General features: G+C 46.4%; 1 protein-coding gene across 4 annotated transcripts in view; it reads right to left on the bottom strand.

Annotated features, from left to right (window-relative positions):
• NAALAD2 (N-acetylated alpha-linked acidic dipeptidase 2) overlaps positions 1–24243 on the bottom strand; it is an 84579-nt gene extending 60336 nt beyond the window's left edge. The window contains exons 1-7 of one of the 4 annotated variants that reach the window (XM_083170154.1): positions 24048–24243; positions 20060–20163; positions 19629–19670; positions 11337–11448; positions 8589–8775; positions 6528–6629; positions 4666–4791 (exon numbers count right to left, since the gene is read on the bottom strand). In XM_083170154.1, the coding sequence (XP_083026280.1) occupies positions 4666–4791; positions 6528–6629; positions 8589–8775; positions 11337–11448; positions 19629–19670; positions 20060–20144 (654 nt within the window). In that variant the 5' untranslated portion in view covers positions 20145–20163; positions 24048–24243. Of the gene's footprint in view, positions 1–4665; positions 4792–6527; positions 6630–8588; positions 8776–11336; positions 11449–19628; positions 19671–20059; positions 20164–22763; positions 22889–24047 lie in introns of those variants that run through there. The other 3 variants (XM_083170153.1, XM_083170156.1, XM_083170155.1) reach the window with 3 other exon arrangements.
• Positions 24244–26477: the final 2234 nt, after the last annotated feature.

Consider the following 26477-nt stretch of genomic DNA (forward strand, 5'->3'; position numbering starts at 1 on the left):
CTATGACCAATGCCAAGTCATCCTTTGGGCTTTTCTTTTTGGACACCGAGCCCTAAGCAGCGCTGCGGCAGCCTCAACACATGGTGCCGACTGATCTCAATAGCTGCGCGTGGGTGTGAAGTGACATCACCCGCGCACCAGCCGCAATGCCTCCCTGGGACCGCTGCAGGCAGATAGAAAAGCGGACCGTCTAAACTCCTAAAACCAGCAGCGCCGCACTGCTAGTTTCAGATGTTTCGACGGTCCGCTTTTCTATCCTTTGCAGTCTGGAGATGGACCACGGTCCGCTAGTTGCCAGTCCCTGCCATACACAATTACGATTTGGCTCAGATTTCACCAGATTCTGATAGATTGGGCCAAGAAATCAGGTGAAATCAGCTGTGTGCATCGGAGTCGAGGGTCAGAGGAGCATGGCATAAGAGGAGTCAGAATCGGACCCTTTAGAGGTACATCGCTGGTGCCTTTTAGCATACAATTTCCCTTGAACTCCCCGGGATTCCTTTTACGTACGATATATCATACAAATTGTGAAAAATGGTCACATTGAAGGTGAGCCCTCCCGGTGCGCTTCCTGGGGGAGTACAAGGGTAATCCATTCCGGACTAGTATATGGGGGCCTTTACAGTATTGGACGGTACTAATTTTGCAGATGCAGAATATCACCAGGAAAACAAAAGAGGATTTAATCAAAGATCAGCCAGACCTCCCACTGGCATCTTTATAAATATCTGAAGTATACTCCCCAAGCAGTAACTAGGTAATAGAACACTCAGCAATGTGCTGACGGGCCTCCTTTTCCAGCAACCTGCCGAGACAGTACAGCTGGGAGACCCTGGCAAATCATTGCTGGGAGAAGCTCACAAAGTCATCAATAAAGAGCAGAGAGGGGTCTCGCCTGGCGCGTACTGATGACTAAAGAACAAGGTACAGTATTGACAGCGCTAAATTATATGAATAAAGACAATTTAATAAACAACATATATGAAAACACAGCGCAACATGACTGCTTAAATAAAATGCAACATTGACAGTAGTAAAATAGTCACCCATGGGATCGATTATAGGCACTTGGCTAGACTGCGTCCATTCCTATGTCACCCTGGAGAGTGATGCCGGTAACAGGTGGTAAATCCCAGATGCTGATTGCTGATGGTTGCTGCAGGGGGTGGCATTCCCGGTATGTGTGCCAGGAAGTAGCAGCCCAATACAGGGCCGTCTTAACATTAGGAAGGGCCCCTGGGCAACCTAGTTCACTGGACCCCCCCCCAAATTAGTTTGCCCAGGAGCCCACAGTCACCTCCCCAACCCTCACCTCTCTGGCTCCGTGCGGCAGCCAGTCAGCTTCCGGCGGCCGGGGATCCGATCATCTTCGCTGGGGGATCCGGGCAGCGGGATCAGGGCAGCGGCGGTAGCTAGGAGCCTGCCCTTAAGTGGCAAAGCGCTATTAACTGGTGGGGAGGGAAGCGCTGTTGCATTTGAAAAGACTGGCCAGACGCTGATTGGCTGAATTCAGCCAATCAGCGTTCGGCCAGTCTTTTCAAATGCAGCAGCGCTTCCCGCCCCACCGGCAAATAGCGCTAATGGGAAAGATGGTGGCCGGGTGGCGGGGATCCGACCATCCTCGCTGGGGAAGGGGATCAGGGCGGCGGTGGCGGTAGCTAGGAGCCCGAAGCGGCGAAGCACTATTTGTCGGCGGGGGCGGGAAGCGCTGTTGAATTTGAAAAGACTGGCCGGATGCTGATTGGCTGAATTCAGCCAATCAGCATTCAGCCAGTCATTTTAAATGCAGCAGCGCTTCTCGCCCCCCCTGCCGGCAAATATCGCTTCGCCGCTTCGGGCTCCTAGCTACCGCCACCGATGCCCTGATCCCCCTGCCGGATCACCCAGTGAGGGTGATCAGAACCCCGGCACACGGACCCCCGAAATTAAATTCACTGCTAGCTAGGAGGTGAAGCGCTATTTGCCGGCGGGGTGGGAAGCGCTGTTGCCTTTTCAAAGACTGGCCGGATGCTGATTTTCTGAATTCAGCCAATCAGCGTCCGGCCAGTCTATTCAAATGCAACAGCGCTTCCCGCCCCGCCGGCAAATAGAGCTTTGCCGAATCAGGCTTCTAGCTACTGCCACCGCCCTGATCCCCCTGCCCGGATCCCCCAGCGAGGGTGAGCGGATTCCTGGACTCCGGCCACCATCTTTCCCATTGGGCTGGGCTGGGGGCCCCTAGGTCCTAGGGCCCCCGGGCAACTGCCCATCGTGCCCAATGGGAAAGACGGCACTGGCCCAATAGTGCGGTAGAGGAGGATGTAATTTCTGGGAGGGTGGCGTTCCCACAAACCTGGAAAGGTGGGTTCCAGAGCTGGTCTGGTCACAGTCAGAATCAGGTTTTTCAATGTTCAATCCACAAAAGGGTGGTAGTACAACCAACCAAGGTCAATAACGCTCTGGCTCCTGCCGGGCGGCAAAACCCTGTGCCATGCACAGTAGTTAATAATGGACACGATTGTGTCCATTCACACGGGACGGCCACGTAGGACATGTAATGTGCAACCAAAGGTTGCAAAAAGATGCCTGGTGCTACAGAGGGGCCATGGTGTGACTAGAAGGGCTGTTTAACATGAAGGGAGGCTAGATGTATGTGGACACATCTGTATGCTGGAGACTAGGCCTGATAGAAGATGTACAAAGATCACACAGTGCTGTGGGCAGTGGCGTAACAATAGTCTTGCAGACCCTGTGGTCACGGGGAGGGGCTGAGTAAGTGTGGGGATGCGAGGGGAGGGGGGCTGTGGGGCTATCAATGCGCTGCTCTGCTGCCGGGACCAGCCTACCTTACCCCTCTGCTTGCTGCCGCCGCCGGGACCCGCAGATCTACTTGTCTGCGATCCCGGCCCTCCCCCCTCTTACAGCAGACACCTTTTGAGGACGCTAGAGGAGGTGGTGGCCTCCTCTAGCATCCTGAAAAACAGTCTGCTATTAGGGGCAGACATTTTGTGATGGTCATTTTCATTAGCAGGAGCCAGCCAGGAGGAGCGCCGGGACCACAGACAAGTAGATCTGCGGGTCCTGGCCACAGATCCGGCAGCGGCGGGGCTGGGGGCACATTTTATAGTTACCCCACTGGCTCTGCGATAATATACTAATGTGGCAGGATGCGTATTAGACATCTGCCGGCTTCTCTGATGCACTGCTGGATCCAAAGACGGAGCATGGGATAGATTGACCATCTGAGTAACCCTCAAGTACTCAGGATAACGAGAATTCTTTTAATTCTTTTAATGCAGCTCTTTCATTAGAATGTGAGTATAGGATGCACAATTGGCTTTTGCTGGTTAAAAATGATATGTGGCGTGCCTACACAAATGTGAAGAAGGCAAATGAAAATGTCAAGGTTAGCCATCACTGGTCTAGTGTCATTTGCTGCCATACATTACATGATTTTCATTCCATAGGCAGATAATTGTATAATGTATTCCCAGCTTAAACAACGATTCAACACATATGTATTTCTTTTATCTTTATGATATCAGGGTTTTAATGCTTATACTGTACGTTAATTTTTTTGCTTTGCGTTTATCCTCTGACAATTAAAACGTAACATTAACCAATGATATAAAAAACATGGGCCCTTATTCTGATCGGTGCAGCCGGATCCGAATATGCGGCCAGGACCGTGCGTGCGAAACCTCGCCTTCCATACGGATCGCCAACTCCGTCCGTACACGGTAAGAAGCTGGCCGAACGGACCGCACGTGTATTTTTCATGGAATACGCCCCCTCCATCTCAGGGAACCTCCCCCATCATTCGATGGTCGCAGACCATCGAATGCAGGACCGAGTGGGCCACCAGCTCCCGCAACCTCAGACCACACGGACATTTTTCCGTGCAAAAGCAGGGATCTGGGCGGGCAGCTGACATCCGGCGATGTCATATGTCCACCCCCTACACGCGCGTCACGACTGCATTACCATACGTACGCCCAGCGTTTGCATGGGAACGCCCATGAAACGCGGGGCGTATGCATATGGTAATGAGCCCAAATAGCCCTTCACGCCCCTCTCCACCCCCTGTTCGGAGTGTTCACATTTCATGCAGGATTTGGCCGTACGCCCCGCTCGCACATGCGCAGAGACGCCTCTGCACATGCGCAGACACAAAACATCGTCGGACCGACAGCACGCGGACATTACCGCACCAACCAGAATAAGGGCCATGGTTACAAAGCACAAAGAGTTAGAATGACAAAAAACAAAGTAGCTGAGTAAAGTTAATCTTGCGCTAGTTTGCGGAGCGTGTGCTGCTTATTTTCTCCCTGTGCCCGCTCTGGAAGGGAGTGCAGTGAAGTACAGATGGCTCCGCCCTCATCTAGCCTGCCTATGGCGTTTGTCCCGATAACTATTCGCAGAGCGCCTGGCACGGCGGCACAATAAGTCTCACAGCATGGCGTATGTGGGCTTGAGTTGCATGGGACAAGTGCAGTGAATTACAGTATGGGCAATGCACTCGGAAATAACATGCATATTTATGTGACAGTGAGGGCAGCTACGGCAGAGTTCCAACCACAAAATGCATAAACTTGCACGGCCAAATGTGACAGCCTCCACGTTTGGCGGGCATGCGGGATGCCGGCTGAACTCAGGGAATGCGTTATGTAATATGCAAGTACTTACTTTATTTCCTCTGAAGATCTTGCCGTATCTGGCGAGGACAATCTTTCCAGTGCAGTTGATGCTCATGTTGCGGGAGAGATAGAAGAAGTCCTCAGTCCGGGCATAATTCACATATACCAAAGTGCCCTGTAAGACAAGTCCGGATGTTCATCGTCTGCAAAGCTACTCTGTCAGTCACTTCATTGGTTACCTGTATTCTACCGTATTCAATACAAAATTATTTTACTTACACACTGAGCCATAAACCAAACTACACCAACATACATCTCTTCTCTTATCTCAAAATATCATCCAACACGACCTCTACGCTCCTCCCTAGATCTGCGTCTCTCATCCACACTCATTACTCACTCCCATTCCCGACTGCAGGACTTTCTTCGGGCTGCACCCATTCTGTGGAATGCCCTGCCAAGCACAATAAGACTCTCCTCCATTCTCCAAATCTATAAGCGTTCCCTGAAAACTCACCTCTTTAGGCAAGCTTATCTAATTCCAGAACCAGCCACTTAACCTTCATATACCATTCCGATCTAATCACATACCCACTGTACAGTCCACACATATCCACTCCCTTCATTTTCTCAATTTCCATCCTCCTGACCCATGGCCAAACTGCTGGGTCGCTGTATATTATACACACCAGGAACCTTTGCATTCTGGTGGAATTAATACAATAAAGAATATCTATCCTTGTGTATCAATGCCTATTTCCCTATAGATTGTAAGCTTGCGAGCAGGGCCCTCATACCTTTGACTGTCTGTAAATACCCAGTTTGTTGTATCACGGTCAATGTATCAATGGAATATGCTGCGCCATATAAGAAACGGTTAATAAATAAAATCAGATGCTGGGTCTAATGTTAGACGGAAGAGCTGTAAAAGGGACTTTTTCGCTTGCTGGTTATCTTGTCTACTGTGGAAGTGGTGGCCCTGCTGGGGCCATAGTGCTCTCTCATACTGCCCCGTCAGATGCAAGTCACCATCACACAGACAGACCAGTTACCTGATGTCACCAAATCGGCCGTTCGCAGTAATGAAAACAACCAGGTTATTTTATAAAGAACAATTTATGTCCATTTTCCAGTGTGTGAGTGAAAGGTCTATAGCACGGACGATGCAATGGTTAGCGTTACTGCCTCACAGCGCTGAGGTCATGGGTTCGATCCCCACCATGGCCCTAACTGTGCGGAGTTTGTATTTTCTCCCCGTGCTTGCGTGGCTTTCCTCCAGGTACTCCGGTTTCCACCCAAAATCCAAAAATATACTGTTAGGTTAACTGGCTCCCAACTAAAATGAACCCTAGATATCGGTGTGTGTGTGTGTGTGTGTAGATGTGGTGGGGTATATAGATTGTAAGCTCCACTGGAGCAGGGACTGATGTGAATGTTCAAATATTCTCTCTGTAAAGAATATGCGTGCGCTATATCAGAAACTTAATAAATAAATGGGTGCCACGGGACTCGCCAGTCATACTGCCCATGTGCATGTAATAAAGGCTATACAACGGACATGTAGGATCTAATGCTTGTGGCATGAGAAGGAGACTTTGGCTTTAGGCTGCCCAGCTGGCGCTGTAGCACACTGTACATAAAGTAATGGTTACATCAGTAAGTTACATTGGCACAGCCACCTGCCACTCACCTGAAGAACATTACCCCTGACAGTACATTGGTACCGGTGATTGCCAATAAGCATGGAATAAATTAAGCCTTCATTTTATGCTTCAGCGGTCACCTGCAAGGTGCCCTTATGTGGGCTTCAAGGGAATCACATAGTTGGACAGTAATCGGTGGAATTATGACAATGGACAACAATAGGTTAGCAGCTTGTTGTACAAACACCTTACGAGTCAGTAGTCTTACCTCCGGGTCACCCTGAGCGGAAAAAGCATTGTAGGGTGGAACAATGTCCGTAAAGTTCTCATACCCTGCTGGTGGTGGCTCCGAAAGGGATGTGTTAAATATCTGCCAATAAATGAGAGATGTTGCAATATTAAAAATTGATAGGTGTAAAACAAAGTCTAAAGGTAAGTGATTATTTTCAGAACACGAGAAGGTTCAGTGTCCAGTACAGTGTACATGATGCCCATAATAGGGTTGACAGAAAAGAGAGAAAAAGAATGTCCTTTTTGTGGGTGCACCTCTAATAAACTAATTTATAAAAAATTAACCTTTATTGATTCATTATTTAAAAGGCTGCGAAAATTACTTAAAAAACATATATCGACATATACAGTTGGGATGACACACATAAAACAAAGGTGGCGGGCACCTATCTTTGTCTTGTGCGAATGACACCCTCCCCCACATATCCATAATAGGGTTGGCCTAGCAACCATTGATGGTGTCTAAGTTCACCATCAGTGAGAGGTCATCAATGGTGAACATCAGTGACTAGTGATCCGCTGAGCACAGTTAAACTATTGTGGTCTCAGTCATTCACGATTTTTAAATGATGGGTTTAAAACCATGGACCTAATTGGCAAGAACACAAACCAGCAATGGATTTAGGGGAAGGGATCAGGCTTTTTTTGGCCCTTATCTTCTCTGACCGCACATTAAGGTTTTCATGAACATGGTGTCCACGTCATGTACTCTTGGATCTTTTGCAGGTCACTGGGAAAATGGCCGCCGCACCATTTTGCCAGTGACTTCTGCAGCCCAGCATTGCCGGCTGATGCAGGACTTCAGAGAGGACAGAGGGTATGTATTATTAGATGGGTGCAGGGTGTGCGGCCCCACTCGACTTAGGGCCACATGTGCACCTCACTCCCACTGTAGATACACCAATGCAAGTGTAATACACATCAAATCACGAGACCGTAAGTAGTAGGGTTACCAACTCATCCCTTTAATCCGGGACACATATTAATTACACAGGTTCTCTGGCAGTTTAAAATCAGTTGAAATGGAGTCTTGAGGTGTGGCAGTTTAAAACCAGGTGAAAGCCAGCCACAGAACCTGTGTAATTAGTATGTGTCCCGGATTAAAGGGATGAGTTGGTAACCCTAGTAAGCACCTGTGCACTTACACTTATATTGCTACAGGGTAGTTTAAGGATTTAAAAGTGACATTTATCACAAACCTCAACGGTTTTCTCAGTACCTTCATGATCATTCTGCGCCACACACACGCACACACACACACACACACACGTTGTGCGACGCTCCCATGAGAAGCTGTTGGTTTGAACAGTGTGGGAGTGAGTGTTAATTCTGGAGAACTATGTTTAAGCTGCATCCCAGCACTCGGGATAATGACGGAATGGGCTGAGGAATGTGGATACTGGTATAATGTATGGCCTGGAGTTAATAATCCTCCTTGGAGTGGTGGAGTGAAGCTGCTCACATACCATGTTGTGGGGGTAGGGGGTATGATCCTTGGCATGTTTATACTGTGTGCAATGCATACACCATCTTACATTTATATAGTTATGCTGTGGAATGTGAGAAATAATGGCAGTTAGTATTACTGTGGCAGATGTAAACGTTTTGTAATTAATTGGTTCTGCTCATCCTGCATAATGAGAAGTGAGCACCCGTAGCAGCCTAATATATTAACCCCACCCCCTTTGCCGATATGACCTGTGTCTACAGCTCTCCTGATCTGCGCCCCTTGTAGCCCGGCGCATGCGCCATGTAAAAAAAAAAAAAAAACCTCTCCCCCCCAATTAGTGTAGCGCATACCCTTGCCAGGCTCGCCAATCTTCAGAACATGTGACTTTTCTGTGCTCGTGAAAGTTTATTTTCCCATTCGGAGCCGGGTATGAAAAATTTCCAAAAATGAAAAATAAAAATATGAAAAACTCATGAGGACCTTCTACGGTCTCGACATTTAGCTTGCTTAGTCCTGCAAGGTAACCCCAACCTCCATCCCAAATCCTAGATTCACCCTCGCTCCGCAGCCAGGCGGGTGTCGCCTCACCTCCGCACCATGTTCATTAATAATGGAAATGTAGTTCGGGTTTGTCTCATTTGGATAGGACAGCAAGACGTCGTAGTGGACCAACTCTGCTTTGTCCAATCCAAATTCCTTCCACTGAGCCTGGATGCGTTTGGCGAGATTAAGGTTCTGTTCCGTCCCGGCCAGGTGGGGCTCATTTGTAAAATCTCTGAAATAAGAAAAATGAACAGAATATTAGTAAAAAGGTCAATAAAAAAAAAAAAAAAAAAGTAAGAAAGGACATTGATTGTTATGGAGCAATTAACACCCAAATAAATCAGAGCGGCCAGATCACACGCTTTCCTCATTAGACCGTAGATTTTTTTTTTTTGTAAATAACTTGAGGAATTAAAATGTTTTGAATATTCGCATGACAGGGGTCAGAGCAAATGGTTTACACAGTATTTAAAGGGACCTTATAACGTAGCATCATTTATAGTTTTTTTAAAAGGAAATCTATACAGACCATTAGGATTTATAGGTAGATTTAAAAAAAAGTTTACAGATTAATATAAATAAAATGGTCAATAATACTTACAGTAAGGCCCATACACACTGGGCGACTTTGAGCTGAAAGTTTTTAGCGGCTTTCAGCTCAAAGCCGCCCAGTGTGTGTAGCCCGCCGATGAGCGCTGCTGCGCTCTCCTGCTTCATTGCCGGGAAAGCCGCTCATCTGCTGGTTATACCAGCAGACGAGCGGCTTTGAGGATGGCTTTGCATAGCGCTGCCGTCCTCCCCCAAAGGTGGTGCCGGGCAGGGGGAAAGCGGCTCAGTGTGCTTTCCCTCAGAGATGATAGCGATCTTCACTGTCCATACACACCGGGCATAATCACCCAGTGTGCATGGACCTTTAGGAGTCTGTCAATAAAGTGTCACCAGGCCGCTAGTGCGATAATGAGCAACGCTGGATCCAAAGCTATATTTACAGACTGTCAAAGCTAGATCTAGAGCTAAGGCAGCTAAACTCATATTTACGAAGATTGGAGTTCTAGGTCACATGGGATATTGCTCTGGGCAACCAATCAGAATCTACTTATATAGCACCTTCCAGAAGATAATAGGGTACTTGTTTCCTAGCACGGCCACACCGATTTACATCGGGGTGGTCGTGTCGGAAAAATCGGGTCGATCGCATCGCATGCGATTTGGTCGCATGCGATGCGATCGACGCGACCGACCGATTTTTGACCCGATTTTTTTTTTTTTATGAAATGTAAATCGGGTCCCTGGGACCCGATTTTACATTGCATTCAATGTAAAATATTCCCAACCCCCCCAAATTTAACGGCGTACAGCGCACCCCACGATAGACGCCAACCCGAAGCGTGGCGAGCGCAGCGAGCCCGCGAGGGGCGGCGGTGCGCGTCCTCCGACCTTTTCATTCCCCTACTATCCACGTTGGCGTGGAGTTGAGAATAGAATAGTGTGGCGAGCGCAGCGAGCCACCGAGCCCGAAGCGTGGCGAGCGCAGCGAGCCCCGCGAGGGGACGCGTATACCTGTGAAGTTATACGCGTCCGCTCGCCACGCTTCGGGCTCGGTGGCTCGCTGCGCTCGCCACACTATTCTATTCTCACCTCCACGCCGACGTGGATAGTAGGGGAATGAAAAGGTCGGAGGACGCGCACCGCCGCCCCTCGCGGGCTCGCTGCGCTCGCCACGCTTCGGGTTGGCGTCTATCGTGGGGTGGCGTTTACAATGGGGGGGCATGACGGGGCCATATACAATGAGAAATGGCCCATATCCCATTGATTACTATGTTAAGATGGACTTAATCAAGTCCATCTTATCTTGTGCCATTATAATGGCACAAGACCGACACGACCGACGCGATTTCAATGTTAAAAATATTTTAACATTGAAGCCTATGGAGAAATCGGGTCCATCGCGTCGGTCGCGTCGTGTGCCATGTTAAGGCACACGACGCGATGGACCCGATGGACGCGATTTCTCCATAGGCTTCAATGTTAAAATATTTTTAACATTGAAGCCTATGGAGAATCGGGTCCATCGCGTTGGTCGCGTCGTGTGCCTTATTAAAGGCACACGACCGACGCGATGGACCCGATTTTCCATTTGACGGTAAAATGGACCTGATTTGAAAGAAAATCGGGTCCATCGTGGGCATCGTGTGCCTTAAAGTTAAGGCACACGACCAAGAAGATTGTGGCCGTGCTAGGAAACAAGTACCGATAATAGATAGTATATGATCGGTTGCCCATAGCAACATCCCAAGTGAAATATAACTCCCATCTTAGCAAATTTTCCCCAACAAGCAAGATTCTCTAAAATTCCATCATCTTCCTTAAAGGTACGGCTTCACCTGCCACCAGAACGGTGCATCGGTAGCCAGCAAATCATTCACCGTTGATGGTATCCGTCCTGTACATTGATGGCTTGCACCAAGACTGCTTGTTGGACACAATGGACCAATCAGAGAATAAGGGTGGTGGCCAAGTGATGCATCATGGGGTGGAGAAAAACGACACACACAGCTTGGCAATCAAGGAAGTGGACGGCAGCTAAGCGGCTCATTTAAAAAAAATTGCTGCACTCTTTGCCAATGATGGCAGGGAATCTTCGGACCGCCACTATGAATGGCAATGCCGTCAACATCAGTATGAAACCATTGAGGATCGCTAGGCTATATGTGAGGAATCGGTTCCTCGGGGTAGACAGGGTAGAACCTTTTTCTGTATGAGGATATCAACCGCATGGAAAGGTTTCCTTACCGCAGAAATGCTTTTATGTTTTCGGCCTTCATTTCCGATATAAGCTCCTTACGTATATCTCGAACGGAAACTGGAGCATCTTCGAGTTCATATGATGGTTTGAGGAGCCAACCTGGGGTGAAATAAAAAGAAGCGTCATGTATGAGCCTAAACCATCAAGGTAATACAATGTGACATCAGCTGAAGATCGAGGCCTTTGACAAACCATTCCTTATTACATCTAACCCTTTGTTTTTATCGTGTTATGCCAAGACGGTACTCTTGGCAGATTTTGTTCCACAGTTTCCCTGGCACACATTGGGCCAGATGTACAAAGCTTGAAAAGTAATACATTGGAGAGTGATAAACCACCAGCCAATCAGCTTCTAAGTGCCATGTCACAGGCTGTGTTTGAAAAATGACAGGTAGGAGCTGATTGATGAAATCGAGAGTGATAAACCACCAGCCACTTTTCAAGGCTTAGTACAGTACATCTCGCCCATTATGAGAACCGTTAATCTGGGCCGTGAAAAATTCGGATGCAGCCCACCGGGGGGGGGGAGGGGGGGTTTGTCTGGTGGAGGGGGTAACAGTAATGAGCGGTGGGGGGGGGGGGGGAGCTAACGGTAATGAGCGGGGGGGGGGGGGCCTCACTTACCAAGCTTCGCCCGGTGCCACGCTGCTTGTGGCCACACATACTGAAGCCACTCAGTCCCGGTAATGTCCCCCGAAATCGGCCGTAGCAACACTGTAGTACCGGGTGACATCACCCCAAAGCGACCAATGGCCATATTGACTGTGGGCACTGGGCAGACAGGAGTTGGTGGCTGCAAACGCGGGCACTAACCACTGTGGTAGCGCGGTCTGAGGCCTGCGGCCCAGCCAGGGGAAAGCGGCGACCCAGATAGGGAAAAAGCAGACAAAATCAGTACCGGCCCACCGGGAAATGACCTGGTTTCCCAGCAGGCCAATCCACCCCTGCCGCTAGTCCTCAATATGCGTGTTAGACTCCTGCTTACCACTGTCCTTGACCTTCATGATGGGTCATCTTCTTCCTCCAAGTGTGTGCAAAAGATGTTTGGGTTGTGGACCATATTTTGCCGACCCCCGCTATAGAAGGTGCCAGGATGATTGTTATGGTTGTGGGGCATTGTGGACAGGGTTTAACTGAGCAGGGCTATGACAGGCAGCAAGCTAATCATTGTGCCGCCTAGGTGGATTACATACCCTGACTAATGTGTAGGAAACAATTGATGTAAAACCCTAGGTGGGCTGTTTTTCCATTTTCTATTTATTAAGCGCCTTCTAGAAGATAATAGATAGTGGGCCAGATGCACTAAGCTTCAAACGTGATAATCAGCCAGCCAATCAGCTCCTGCCTGACATGTCACAGGCTGTGTTTGAAAAATGTCAGGCAGGAGCTGATTGGTTGTTTATCACTCTCCATTTTATCACTTTTGAAACTTGGTCCCTTATTCAGATCTGATTGCAGTACAAATTTATTCTCAAAATGGGCAAAAACATGTGCACTGCAGGTGGGGCAGATGTAACATGTGCAGAGAGAGTTAGATTTGGGGGAGGTGTGTTGCAACTGAAATCTAAATTGCAGTGTAAAAATAATGCAGCCAGTATTTACCCTGCACAGAAACAAAACAACTGACCCAAATCTAACTCTCTCTATACATGTTACATCTGCCCCACCTGCAATGCACATGGTTTTGCCCAAATTTGTACTGAGCTCAGATCTGACTAAAGGCCTTAGTGCATGTGGCCCAGCATCTAAATGGTTGCCCATAGCAACAGCCCTTGTGAAATAGAACTCCCATCTTAGCATATTTCCCCCTATGTGGCACTGCTTTTAAACTGTGATGCGCAACAACCAACAGCTTTCAGGCGCTGAACTGTGTCAGTGTAACGGTAGAACAGGGTTGCCGACTTTAAGATTCTCCTCTCCCGGAGAAGCCCGGAGAGGAGAGTTTCAGCAGCCACTCAGGGGGCGGGGCTTATGAGTGACATCACAAAGTCCCGCCCCCATGCTGTTAAAGCATCAAATTCACGTATCTCTGTGGAGGGGGCGGGGCTAAAATGACGCGATTGTGCCGTTTTAGCTCCGCCCCCTCCTCTGAGACCCGAGGATTGCGACATTTTAATGCCGCGATCCGGGGGTCAGCGGGGGTCCCACCTAAATCCGGGAGGGTTGCCCACCCTTCCGGGGGGCCGGGTGGGGGTACCCGATTTTCGGGAGACTCTCGGAAATTCTGGGAGGGTCGGCAACCCTGCGGTAGAATGTTATTGGTTCTAGCATCTTTTTGCAGTTACCTGTGCGCCAGTTTCCAGTAATGTTCCCTGAATGTCTGACATGCTCCTAGGACACTAATCACAGCGCTGTTTCCATAAATAACACTCATTAGTAAATGGCTGGTTAGGAAATCATTAATTAAAACAATTAAGAGCGTATGTGTGTCCTTAATGAACGCAAACCAGTTTTATCTTTTTATGATGAGAGCAGCTGAACAGATCATTATTTATACTCTATCTGGATCTGTGCATAATAACAAGGGCGTTCCTGTGACAGTAACAGATTACATTTGCAATTTATTGGAAGATATTTGTTTATATTAAAAGGTGCCCACACACTAGGAAGATCTGTGATCTTAAGATTTCCCATGAACTCCCCTTCAGTCCTCGACAAACGATTTTGCAAAAAGAGTACATACTGAGAAAGATTTATCTTAAGATTTAAAAAATATCTGATTTGGGACGATTTCTTGGCACAATCCCATGGGATCGGGTGAAATCGTCCCAAGTCGTACTAGTGTATGGGGGCCTTCAAGATGGATACACACTATACCTGTCATTCTCATACACTCTCCAGTACCCCTTAAGGTGCCCACACACTAGAAAGATCTGCGATCTTAAGATGTGCGCATAAATTAGCCTTCAAATCTTTTGTCCGATCTGGACAAAAGATCTCAGGCAAGCGCACATCTTTACCAAAGATTTTTCTTAAGATCCCGTGTGTGTTCCTATGGATCTTTTGTTAAACCTTCTGATCTTTTGTGCAGCACGTAAGATCAGAAGATTTAGCAAAAGATCCACGGGAGCGAGCATCGGCCGATTTTTGACCGATTATTGACCGATTATCGGTAAATATTGGCCGATATATCGGCCGATTTATCGAAAATCGGCCCAAAAATCGTTCTAGTGTGTGGGCACCTTTACTCTTCTCCTAGGCAGCAGGGTACAGTTTAGCTGTCACAGTAATAGTATTGTAGTAGATCTCAGAGACGTGCCACTTTTACACCACAATAACTGGAACGCTGATAATTAGAGCCAGTGATTAAACACGCTGAAAGAAATTATCAATATGATCATTAGGGCTGCACATTGCTTTTGCTACAAAGGGCATTTTTGGACTGCCCTGTAGATACAATAAGTCATTGTTTTGTGCAAAACTATCAGCTCACCTGGTGAAATGAAACATATTTGTATTATGTTAGTACCAAGTCTACTAAACAGTAACATGTTGTGTAGTAAGCAGCGACTTAAGCTGCTAGGTACACACATTCCCTATCATTGGGAGCTCTGATTTGTGACAGCAGGTTTGTCCTACATTGGACAAGTGTACCCTCCATTGGCTGATCCCTAATTCTATCCTGGGACGATCCACCACAGCTGCAGCAGGACACAGTGGCAATGGATCCTAGAAGATCCAGTCCCCACCAGCCATTAGTGCAGAGTTCAGGAGTGGGCATGCTGTGTATAGACATAAACACACTACACACCCAACATATAATGACCACTAAACATGACAATAATACAATTCTATTACACCCTATGCAGGCATAGGACCCTGCACACCCAACATGTCCTGACCACTGGGCATAATACATCTATTACACCCTATACAGACATAGGACACTACACCCCCAACATGACCTGACCACTGACCATAATACATCTGTTACACCCTATACAGACATAGGACACTACACCCGTAACATGACCTGACCACTGGCCGTAATACATCTATTACACCCTATAAAGACATAGGACACTACACCCCAACATGTCCTGACCGCTGGCCATAATACATCTGTTACACCCTATACAGACATAGGACACTACACCCGTAACATGTCCTGACCACTGGTTATAATACATCTATTACACCTTATACAGACATAGGACACTACACCCCAACATGTCCTAACCGCTGGCCATAATACATCTATTACACCCTATAAAGACATAGGACACTACACCCCAACATGTCCTGACCGCAGGCCGTAATACATCTATTACACCCTATACAGACATAGGACACTACACCCCTACATGTCCTGACCACTGGCCATAATACATCTATTACACCCTATACAGACATAGGACACTACACCCCAACATGTCCTGACCACTGGCCATAATACATCTATTACACCCTATACAGACATAGGACACTACACCCCTACATGTCCTGACCACTGGCCATAATACATCTATTACACCCTATACAGACATAGGACACTACACCCCAACATGTCCTGACCGCTGGCTGTAATACATCTATTACACCCTATACAGACATAGGACACTACCCCCAACATGTCCTGACCGCTGGCCATAATACATCTATTACACCCTATACAGACATAGGACACTACACCCCAACATGTCCTGACCACAGGCCATAATACATATATTACACCCTATACAGACATAGGACACTACACCCCAACATGTCCTGACCGCTGGCCATAATACATCTATTACACCCTATAAAGTCATAGGACGCTACACCCTAACATGTCCTGACCGCTGGCCGTAATACATCTATTACACCCTATACAGACATAGGACACTACACCCCTAAATGTCCTGACCACTGGCCGTAATACATCTATTACACCCTATACAGACATAGGACACTACACCCCTACATGTCCTGACCACTGGCCATAATACATCTATTACACCCTATACAGACATAGGACACTACACCCCAACATGTCCTGACCACTGGCCGTAATACATCTATTACACCCTATACAGACATAGGACACTAAACCCCCAACATGTCCTGACCACCGGCCATAATATATCTAAGACATAGGACACTACACCCCTACATGTCCTGACCACTGGCCATAATATATCTAAGACATAGGACACTACACCCCTACATGTCCTGACCACTGGCCGTAATACATCTATTACACCCTATACAGACATAGGTCACTACACCCCAACATGTCCTGACCACTGGCCATAATACAACTATTACACCCTATACAGACATAGGACACTACATCCCTACATGTCCTGACCACTGGCCATAATACATCTATTACACCCTATACAGACATAGGACACTACACCCCCAACATGTCCTGACCGCAGACCATAATACATCTATTACACCCTATACAGACATAGGACACTACACCCCTACATGTCCTGACCACTGGCCATAATACATCTATTACACCCTATACAGACATAGGACACTACACCCCAACATGTCCTGACCACTGGCCATAATACATCTATTACACCCTATACAGACATAGGACACTACACCCCAACATGTCCTGACCACTGACCATAATACAGCTGTTACACCCTATACAGACATAGGACACTACACCCCAACATGTCCTGTCCGCTGGCCATAATACATCTATTACACCCTATACAGACATAGGACACTACACCCCAACATGTCCTGACCGCTGGCAATAATACATCTATTACACCTTATACAAACATCGGACACTACACCCCAACATGTCCTGACCACTGGCCATAATACATCTAAGACATAGGACACTACACCCCTACATGTCCTGACCACTGGCCGTAATACATCTATTACACCCTATACAGACACAGGACACTACACCCCAACAGGTCCTGACCACTGGCCATAATACATCTATTACACCTTATACAGACATAGGACACTACACCCCTACATGTCATGACCACCGGTTATAATACATCTATTACAACTTATACAGACATAGGACACTACACCCCAACATGTCCTGACCACTGGCCATAATACATCTATTACATCCTATACAGACATAGGACACTACACCCCAACATGTCCTGACCACTGGCCATAATACATCTATTACACCTTATACAGACATAGGACACTACACCCCTACATGTCCTGACTACTGGCCATAATACATCTATTACACCCTATACAGACATAGGACACTACACCCCAACAGGTCCTGACCACTGGCCATAATACATCTATTACACCTTATACAGACATAGGACACTACACCCCTACATGTCCTGACCACTGGCCATAATACATCTATTACACCCTATACATACATAGGACACTACACCCCCAACATGTCCTGACCACTGACCATAATACATCTATTACAACCTATACAGACAAAGGACACTACACCCCAACATGTCCTGACCACTGGCCATAATACATCTATTACACCCTATACAGACATAGGACACTACACCCCAACATGACCTGACCACTGGCCATAATACATCTATTACACCCTATACAGACATAGGACACTACACCCCAACATGACCTGACCACTGGCCATAATACATCTATTACACCCTATACAGACATAGGACACTACACCCCCAACATGTCCTGACCGCTGGCTATAATACATCTATTACACCCTATACAGTCATAGGACACTACACCCCAACATGTCCTGGCCATAATACATCTCATACACCTTATACAGACATAGGACACTACACCCCTACATGTCCTGACCAATGGCCATAATACATCTATTACACCCTATACAGACATAGGACACTACACCCCTACATGTCCTGACCACTGGCCATAATACATATATTACACCCTATACAGACACAGGACACTACACCCCTACATGTCCTGACCGCCGGCCATAATACATCTATTACACCCTATACAGACATAGGACACTACACCCCCAACATGTCCTGACCACCGGCCATAATACATCTATTACACCCTATACAGACATAGGACACCACACCCCAACATGTCCTGACCACCGGCCATAATACATATATTACACCCTATACAGACATAGAACACTACACCCCCAACATGCCCTGACCGCCGGCCATAATACATCTATTACACCCTATACAGACATAGGACACTACACCCCAACATGACCTGACCACTGGCCATAATACTTCTATTACACCCTATACAGACATAGGACACTACACCCCAACATGTCCTGACCACTGGCCATAATACATCTATTACACCCTATACAGACATAGGACACTACACCCCAACATGTCCTGTCCACTGGCCATAATACATCTATTACACCCTATACAGACATAGGACACTACACACCAACATGACCTGACCGCCGGCCATAATACATCTATTACACCATATACAGACATAGGACACTACACCCCTACATGTCCTGACCACTGGCCATAATACATCTAAGACACAGGACACTACACCCCCAACATGACCTGACCGCAGGCTGCGGCTGGGGGTTGTGTGGAGTCGGTGGATAGTCGCGCCCAGATGTCAGCTGGCCACCCCGTTCTAAATGCCCACGCACCTCTAACTTCACCTCAGAATAACCTTAGATGTGCGTGTGACTTCCACATCATTCGATGATCGACGAATATCGAATGATGTGGGTGTTCCCCACAGCCTTCAAATGGGCTGTATATTAAACATCCATTCGCACCCCGTGCGTACGAATGCGGTGAGCGAGGGGGGGGGGGGGGGCGTGCATTTCGACATTCACAGGGCGGCGTCTGGTTGACTTCGCAGCCTTGCGAATCAACCAGAATAAGTTCCTATATACAGACATTAATAGGATACAGTACCTGGTGTTTCCCCTAATTTACTTACAATTCAGGCAAAGTTGTTATATTTAAATCTAAAAACACAATGGGTGAGATTTAATAGGATGAGATATTCAGAAAGTGAGAGATTTGGGAAGAAATCTCCAGTTTTTTTAAAACAGCAATCATTTACACTGCAAAATCAAACTGGTTTTGCAGTGTAAATGATTGCCGCTTTAAAAAAATCTGGAGATTTCTTACCAAATCTCTCACTTTTTGAATCTCTCATCCTATTAAATCTCACCCTATAAGTTCACATTGCAAAAATACAGTTCTGTAACACATCAGTGCTGCTTATTGAGCAGTGCGCAATTACTGAAAGCAATAGTATGACAAATATTTCCAAAATATTCTACATTTTTCTTTTTAGATTTATTTACTAACCACTTAATATATAAGGATGTGCAAGTGATAGAGGTTTACCTTCTGCACCTTTAACACCTGTCTTGGACAGTAGGTATAATTCTGTAAGTAAGGGACGTGCAAATTAAAACAAGTACACACAGTGTTTTATAATACACGTAAATAAGACACAACACCAAGCTCACAGTTTCTGTATGCAAAATGTATGTACAGTAGCTACAAAACTAATTAAACACCAAAACAAGGCTGATAGAAATAGAAGTAATTCCTGACCAAGGTTCTGTTTAACCAAATAAACAGGAATTCATCGCCCGGGTCACAATTTCTAGTAATTTGTTAAAGAATTTTGTGATCTTGCCACAATCAGGTGTCTGCATAAGTTACAGCACTGTGTGTTTGTAAGACTGTCCAACATGTGAGGTTTGCACCTGAATAAAGTAACATCTGTTAGAGAACATACTGTATAAGACAAGGAGAATGAAACGACTCACCTAGAAGAATTCCCAGGAGGAAGAGGACTGCCATAGTCATGCCAATCACAAAATAAGTACGCCTCGTCCATTTCTTTCTGGCCATTATAAAGCTGGACTGTACGCTTCAGCAGAGACAGGAACGCAAGTTGTAACTTTATAAAAAGGAAACTCCTTTACTTGTTCAAACTTTTTTTTTTTTTTTTTACTTTACCAACATAAGTACTGAGGCCATCTAGTGGTAACAAAGCAGATTACACTGGCATGTGTGTTTTTTTATTACTGAAGTGCAGTGGTTGGCAGATTTGTGATGCGCACTCCCATGGGCATCCCATTGCACAGCACATAAAGGGCGGTATTCAATGAGCCTGATTCGCCATGTTTTTATGGCGAATTTGTGCTGTTTGGCGAATTTTTGACAAAAACGGTGAATCACCCTATTCAATGACCACATGATGAATACATTTCAAGGTTTTTTTCGCCATGATTCACCGAGTAGCAATCGCTATCTTTTTATGGTGAAGTGGAATGTGAACTTTTAAAATAAAGTGTTTTGTTTTTTACATTTGGTGTCTAAAAATCAGGAATTTTATTCTAAGGAGGGGCATGCTACTTTTATTCATGTGCAGTAAGCACATGAATATATATTTAATTAAAAAAAATATATATATTTTTTTTTTATTTTTTTTACACAGCAGCCAGCAGGGGGCGCCGGAGCCGAGCCGCTCATTACATATTCATATATTCACTGCACCCGATGTTACGATCGGGTATAGTGAATATACGCGGCCCCCTGCTGGCACCCCCGGGGGGGCAGCCTGTGCTGCCTGGCACCCGGGGAGCCCACCTGCCCCCCACAAACGTTCAGGGGCAGGCAGAGAGACTTCCATCTCTCTGCCTGGCACCCTCCTCAGGCTCCCTGCGGCATTCGCCGCAGGAGCTCATATTCGCCTGTCAGGGGCAGCGAGCCCCTGACACGTTGAATACCGGAGCCCGCTGGCTCCGGAACGTGGCGAATGTGCAGCGAATCCTAAAAAGGATTCGCTGCACCTCGCAGGTATTCACATTGAATACCGCCCAAAGTCTGCGCAGTCCGTGCTTTTTGAACTAGCTTTGATTTGCATGTGATGCGATATAGTTCAAAACACATGAAAAGATTGTACCGTGTATGGGCACCTTAAAGCAGGTACACACCTTCAGATTAATCTGTCCAATCTTTCTGGTTGCAATAAATATCCTGAAATGTATGGGAACAAATGACAATCAAAAATTTGCTCTCAAACTCTGGAAAACAGACAATGGTCAGAGACAAATTGGTTAAATCAATGTGATAGAACATATATTAATAATATTATTATTATCAGTTTCTTATTAGTGCAGCATATTCCGTTGTGCTTTATATATCCAAGCAATTGTTTTTTGTCTGTTTTCCAGTGTGTGGGAAGAAAAGGTTAATTGTCATTTGCTGATATACATTATGAATTATCACACAGATAATGTGTGTGTACCCAGCTTTAAGGTGCACATGTTTGCACTTATGGCTCATTTACATATTTTAAAATATCCACAGGTGGCGTTAATATTATTTGACTTGCAATTCTGTGAGGAGACCTGGAAAACATGGACTGTTGGCATCCTGAGGAGCAATGTTGAGATGCTACGCTGCAGTGGAAAATGTTGAATAGTCAAATTAAGTTGAAACTATTGATAGAGAAACAGATTTCATTTTTAAAAAAGTTTTTCAGAGCATTTGAACCAAAGAAAAACAATTGCTATGGTTATTGGCTGAGCCTCATAAATATTCTTACCATACCATCCCATCCCTTTAACCTGGTACACTCATGAATTACACACGTTCTGTGGCTGGCTGACTTCAAGCATGCATCTCACTATGGGCCTTATTCTAGTTCACTCTTTCTGACAAAATCCTTCTTAGATGGACAAGTAACATCTGCCCCACCTGCAGTGCACATGGTTTTGTCCATCTAAGAAAGATTTGGTCAGAAAGAGTGAACTAGAATAAGGCCCTATGTTTTATCGAGTCACAGAACCTGTGTAATCCATGAGTGTCCTGGTGGTGTAGCACGGTAAGCCATACTTGCCTACCTGACCCTCTCCATGCGGGAGAAAATGCTCTGCTCCTGGACTTCCCTGGTAATGTATTATTGCCGTCACCTGTGGGGAGCTAGGTAATTGATAAAAAAAGGTGTCACCACAGGTGCTGGCAATCCTACATTACCAGGGAAGTCCAGGAACAGAGCATTTTCTCCCGCATGGAGAGGGTCGGGTAGGCAAGTATGGCAGTACGGTAAGCCTACTCATGGAGAAGTTGCAAAAAATGTTGGCATGCAGCACAAATTACACTGAAACATAACTGTACCCAGGGCTATTTTTGTGCAGGCTCTAGCAGGAACTGTGGCCCTTATTCTAGCTCACTCTTTCTGACAAAATATTTCTTAGATGGACAAAACCATGTGCACTGCAGGTGAGGCAGATGTAAAACCCCACCCAAATCTAATTATCTCTGCACAAGTAACACCTGCCTCACCTGCAGTGCTCATGGTTTTGTCCATCTAAGAAATATTTTGTCAGAAAGAGTGAGCTAGAATAAGGGCCACAGTTCCTGCTGGAGCCTGCACAAAAATAGCCCTGACTGTACCACCTCCATCAACTATAGTCTCTAGGGATGGCCATCAGCAGTGTCAGACTAACCATGGTTACTTACCATTCATATTTAATCCCATCCCTACCAGTGTATAATACCCAAGGTTATAAATATATTCAGAATTCTGGTCCTCAAACGTGACCCTTCTCACCAGGTATAAAATTCTCCCTAGGACAGAATCACAGGTGAGATAATTAGCGCCACCTGTGGATCTTTTCAAATGTGCCTGAATAATGAGTGCACCTGCTGGATGACCTGGAAAACGTGTACTGTTGGGGGTACTTGAGGACCAGGGTTGGGAACCACTGCTCTAGGACCTCCCACTTAATTTATGTATGATGTCACCTGTGGTTTAAATTCATCTGTTTCATAAAAGTTATTGTAATCATTAACTGATTGATGTCCGGAAGCACAGCATTTTGTACCTGGTGAAAGGAGTCATGTTATAGGGTATGTATACTGGAGCAGTGGCGTAACTATAGCTCCGCAGCCCCCGCGGTCGCGGGGGGGCGCAGAGAAATTGGGGGCGCCACCGGGGGGGCTGCGGGGCTATAGTTACCCGCGGTCTGCGTCTCGCCCGGCTCTCTGTCGGGACCTTCCTGACGTCACTGTCCCAGCCGGCTCCTGCTGCAATGAAAACTGACAATTAGAAAATGGCTGCCCCCATACTGCAGACAGTTTTTTGTCTGCAGTATGGGGGCAGCCATTTTCTAAGAGTCCGTTTTCATTGTAGCAGCAGGAGCCGGCCGGGACCGTGACGTCAGGAAGGTCCCGGCAGAGAGCCGGGCGAGAAGACGCAGACCGCGGGTAAGAAGGGGGGGCAGGTTAGGTGGGGGGCACCGAATAAACGTGCGGCGGAGGGGCGCTGAATAGTTAGTTACGCCCCTGTACTTAGGGTTACCACCTAGTCCCTTTAATTCCGGACACATGTTAATTACACAGGTTCTGTGGCAGTTTAAAATCAGGTGAAGTGGAGTCTTGAAGTCAGCCAGCCACAGAACCTGTGTAATTAATATGTGTCCGGAATTAAAGGGACTAGGTGGTAACCCTACCTGTACTGGAGGCAGCTTTTCCCAGGCAAGGCCTGATTCAGCAATGGACACTTGTGTCCTTTCCTGCAACCGCTAATTCGTCTTTACCCTAATTCAATAGCCAAAAGGCTTTGTACAGAGATGGCCACTAGCTGTGGTGCTAATTTGCTGGTGTTGGCACAAAGTTGCGCCATCGGTCAGTGCAACGGTGTCCTATAATACTTATAAAATTGCTATTTTGCACAAACATGCACAGAACATATACACACTTCTACACATATAATATGAATATATCAGCCATTATTATACTTACCCACTCTCCCGAACGGTCTGGGAACTCGCAAATTACCCAGTGGATTCCAGAAGCATCATATCACCCTTCCTTTCCCACCTTCTCCCTAGTAAGACGGATAAGACTTTGGCCGTGACAACGTGACTTGGAGCAAATTGTGTCAGTATGGCAACTTGGCATGGGAACACGAATCTGCCTGCCCCCACAGTGATCCAGAGGGGAGTCAAATTAAATTGGTAAGTACGGTGAATACCAAACCTTTGCCCCAGCGCATAGCCTGCCACTAAATCAGGAACTTCTAAATAATTGCCAACATGGCCTGAATTAGCTTTGACAGCATGCTGCACTGCAGGTGGGGCAGAAGTAACATGTGCAGAGCGAGTTAGATTTGGGTGGGGTGTGTTCAAACTGAAATCTAAAGTGCAGTGTAAAAATAAAGCAGCCAGTATTTACCCTGCACAGAAACATTAGAGAGATGGTTTGTTCCAATTCAGGCACAAAATGAAGGATTCAGCCACGCTCGTTGTGGCTCTGTAGGTGTGACATGTATGCTTCTGTCGCCCTGGTCCATTTACAGTTGCCTTTCCCAAATTCCGAGCAGTTGGGACTGTGTCATCTATGTCACTACATACATGTAAGTGCCAGAGTAACACACTTATTCACCAAAATGTTCATATAATAAGAGAAACTAACACAACCATAAATAGTATCATTTATTAACACTTTCTTGTATTTCATACACACATGATATAGTCTAATACAATGGTTCTCAAACGCAGTCCTCAGGACCCCACACCGTTCACATCAGCAGGAGAACAGGTGCACTCACTACTCACTGACACATTTGAAAAGATCCTCAGGTGGAGATAATTATTTCACTTGTGATTCTGTGAGGAGACCTGGAAAACATGCGCTGTGTGGGGTCCTGAGGACCAAGTTTGAGAACCTGTGGTCTATAATGCTGGATCTGCTCTATCAATCAGCACAACATTTTCAATGAACTATTATGTGAATAGAGGTAACACAAAGTCCCTTTAACAATAGAACAATAGACAATAGAACGACAAATCAGTACACACACAAGATTCCGACTCCTGATAGACTCATGTAAGACAATAGCCGGCACCTTTGTCCTATCAGTAGCTATTGTCCCCTTATTATGAGGAATATCTTTTGTAGCGACAAAAATAATTAGTGCAATAGTTAATTGGTAGTGGTCTGCTGCTAGTTTGATATATATTTTATGTTTGGTTGTCAGGGCACTTGATGTTGTTGCATGCTGGAACTTGTGGTTCAACAAGTGCTATCATGCAGTGCCAGATTAAGCCTTCAGGGGGCCCGGGGCACTTTAGACAGGGGGGCCTCCTTGCACTTCTCATTACTGGCCGCAAACTGGATGGGGGAATATTACACTGTCAAAACACAGAGTAAAGGCAGTATAAACTTGGTCAATGGGTAACTTCAGGGGAAACAACACTCACACTCACACTCACACCCTGCACCTTACTCTGTAGGAGACCTCACAGTCCCATTGCTGCCTCTGATTAAAAACCCTCCCATTACTAGGCTGCTGCTGTTCTCCATGGGCCTGAGAAGCATGTAATGAGCTCCACCAATCAGAGCTCAGCCCAAAATTATCAGCCTCTGCCCTCTGGTGCAAAGTGTCATGGGACTTAGTCAGCTCCCAGTAATGCACTGCACACTTGGCTCCCAATGCTCAGCACCATTAATCATTGTCACATTGGCAGATAGGTGAAGCTGCAGCACTACCCCACTCCCATGCACAAAACCTTTAGCTAAAAAAAATTATAAAAAATAAATACATGCCAACCACAGGGGGCCCCTAGCTAGAGGGGGGCCCAGGGGCACTGACCCCTTGTGCCCCCATTATAATCTGGCCCTGCTATCATGTACAGTCAGTTCTACTGGGACATGTAGTTCACCTGTTAATAAGAGTATTATTTGCACTTTATATTATTACCTCCCAACCAAAGCCCCTACGGAGTGTTGAAGAGCGTTTACCTCAGGGTTGGTTGTACCTGGACGGTCGTTAGGTCAGGGTTGCCTACCTGACCCTCTCCATAAGGGAGAACATGCTCCGCTCCTGGACTTCCCTGGTAATGTAGGATTGCCAGCACCTGTGGGGAACTAGGAGGTAATTGATAAGAAAGGTGTTTCACCACAGGTGATGGCAATCATACATTACCAGGGAAGCCCAGGAGCGGAGCATGTTCTCCCTGAAGGAGAGGGTCAGGTCGGCAACCATGCGACTTATGAAAAAGTTGACATTAGTTTTTCATCTAGTTTTTTCCTTCAAAAATAGGACTTGTTCATACTTTACAATCACAGTGGATATGGAGTGGAAACCGACGTTTTCCATGTCGACCTTTTGCTTATGTCGACATGAAATGCATGTCTACCTTTTCCATTATACTGCCGGGCTGCGTGCGG

This window comes from Crinia signifera, chromosome 2 (assembly GCF_055691185.1).
Source record: "Crinia signifera chromosome 2, ASM5569118v1, whole genome shotgun sequence".
Lineage (NCBI taxonomy): Eukaryota > Metazoa > Chordata > Amphibia > Anura > Myobatrachidae > Crinia > Crinia signifera.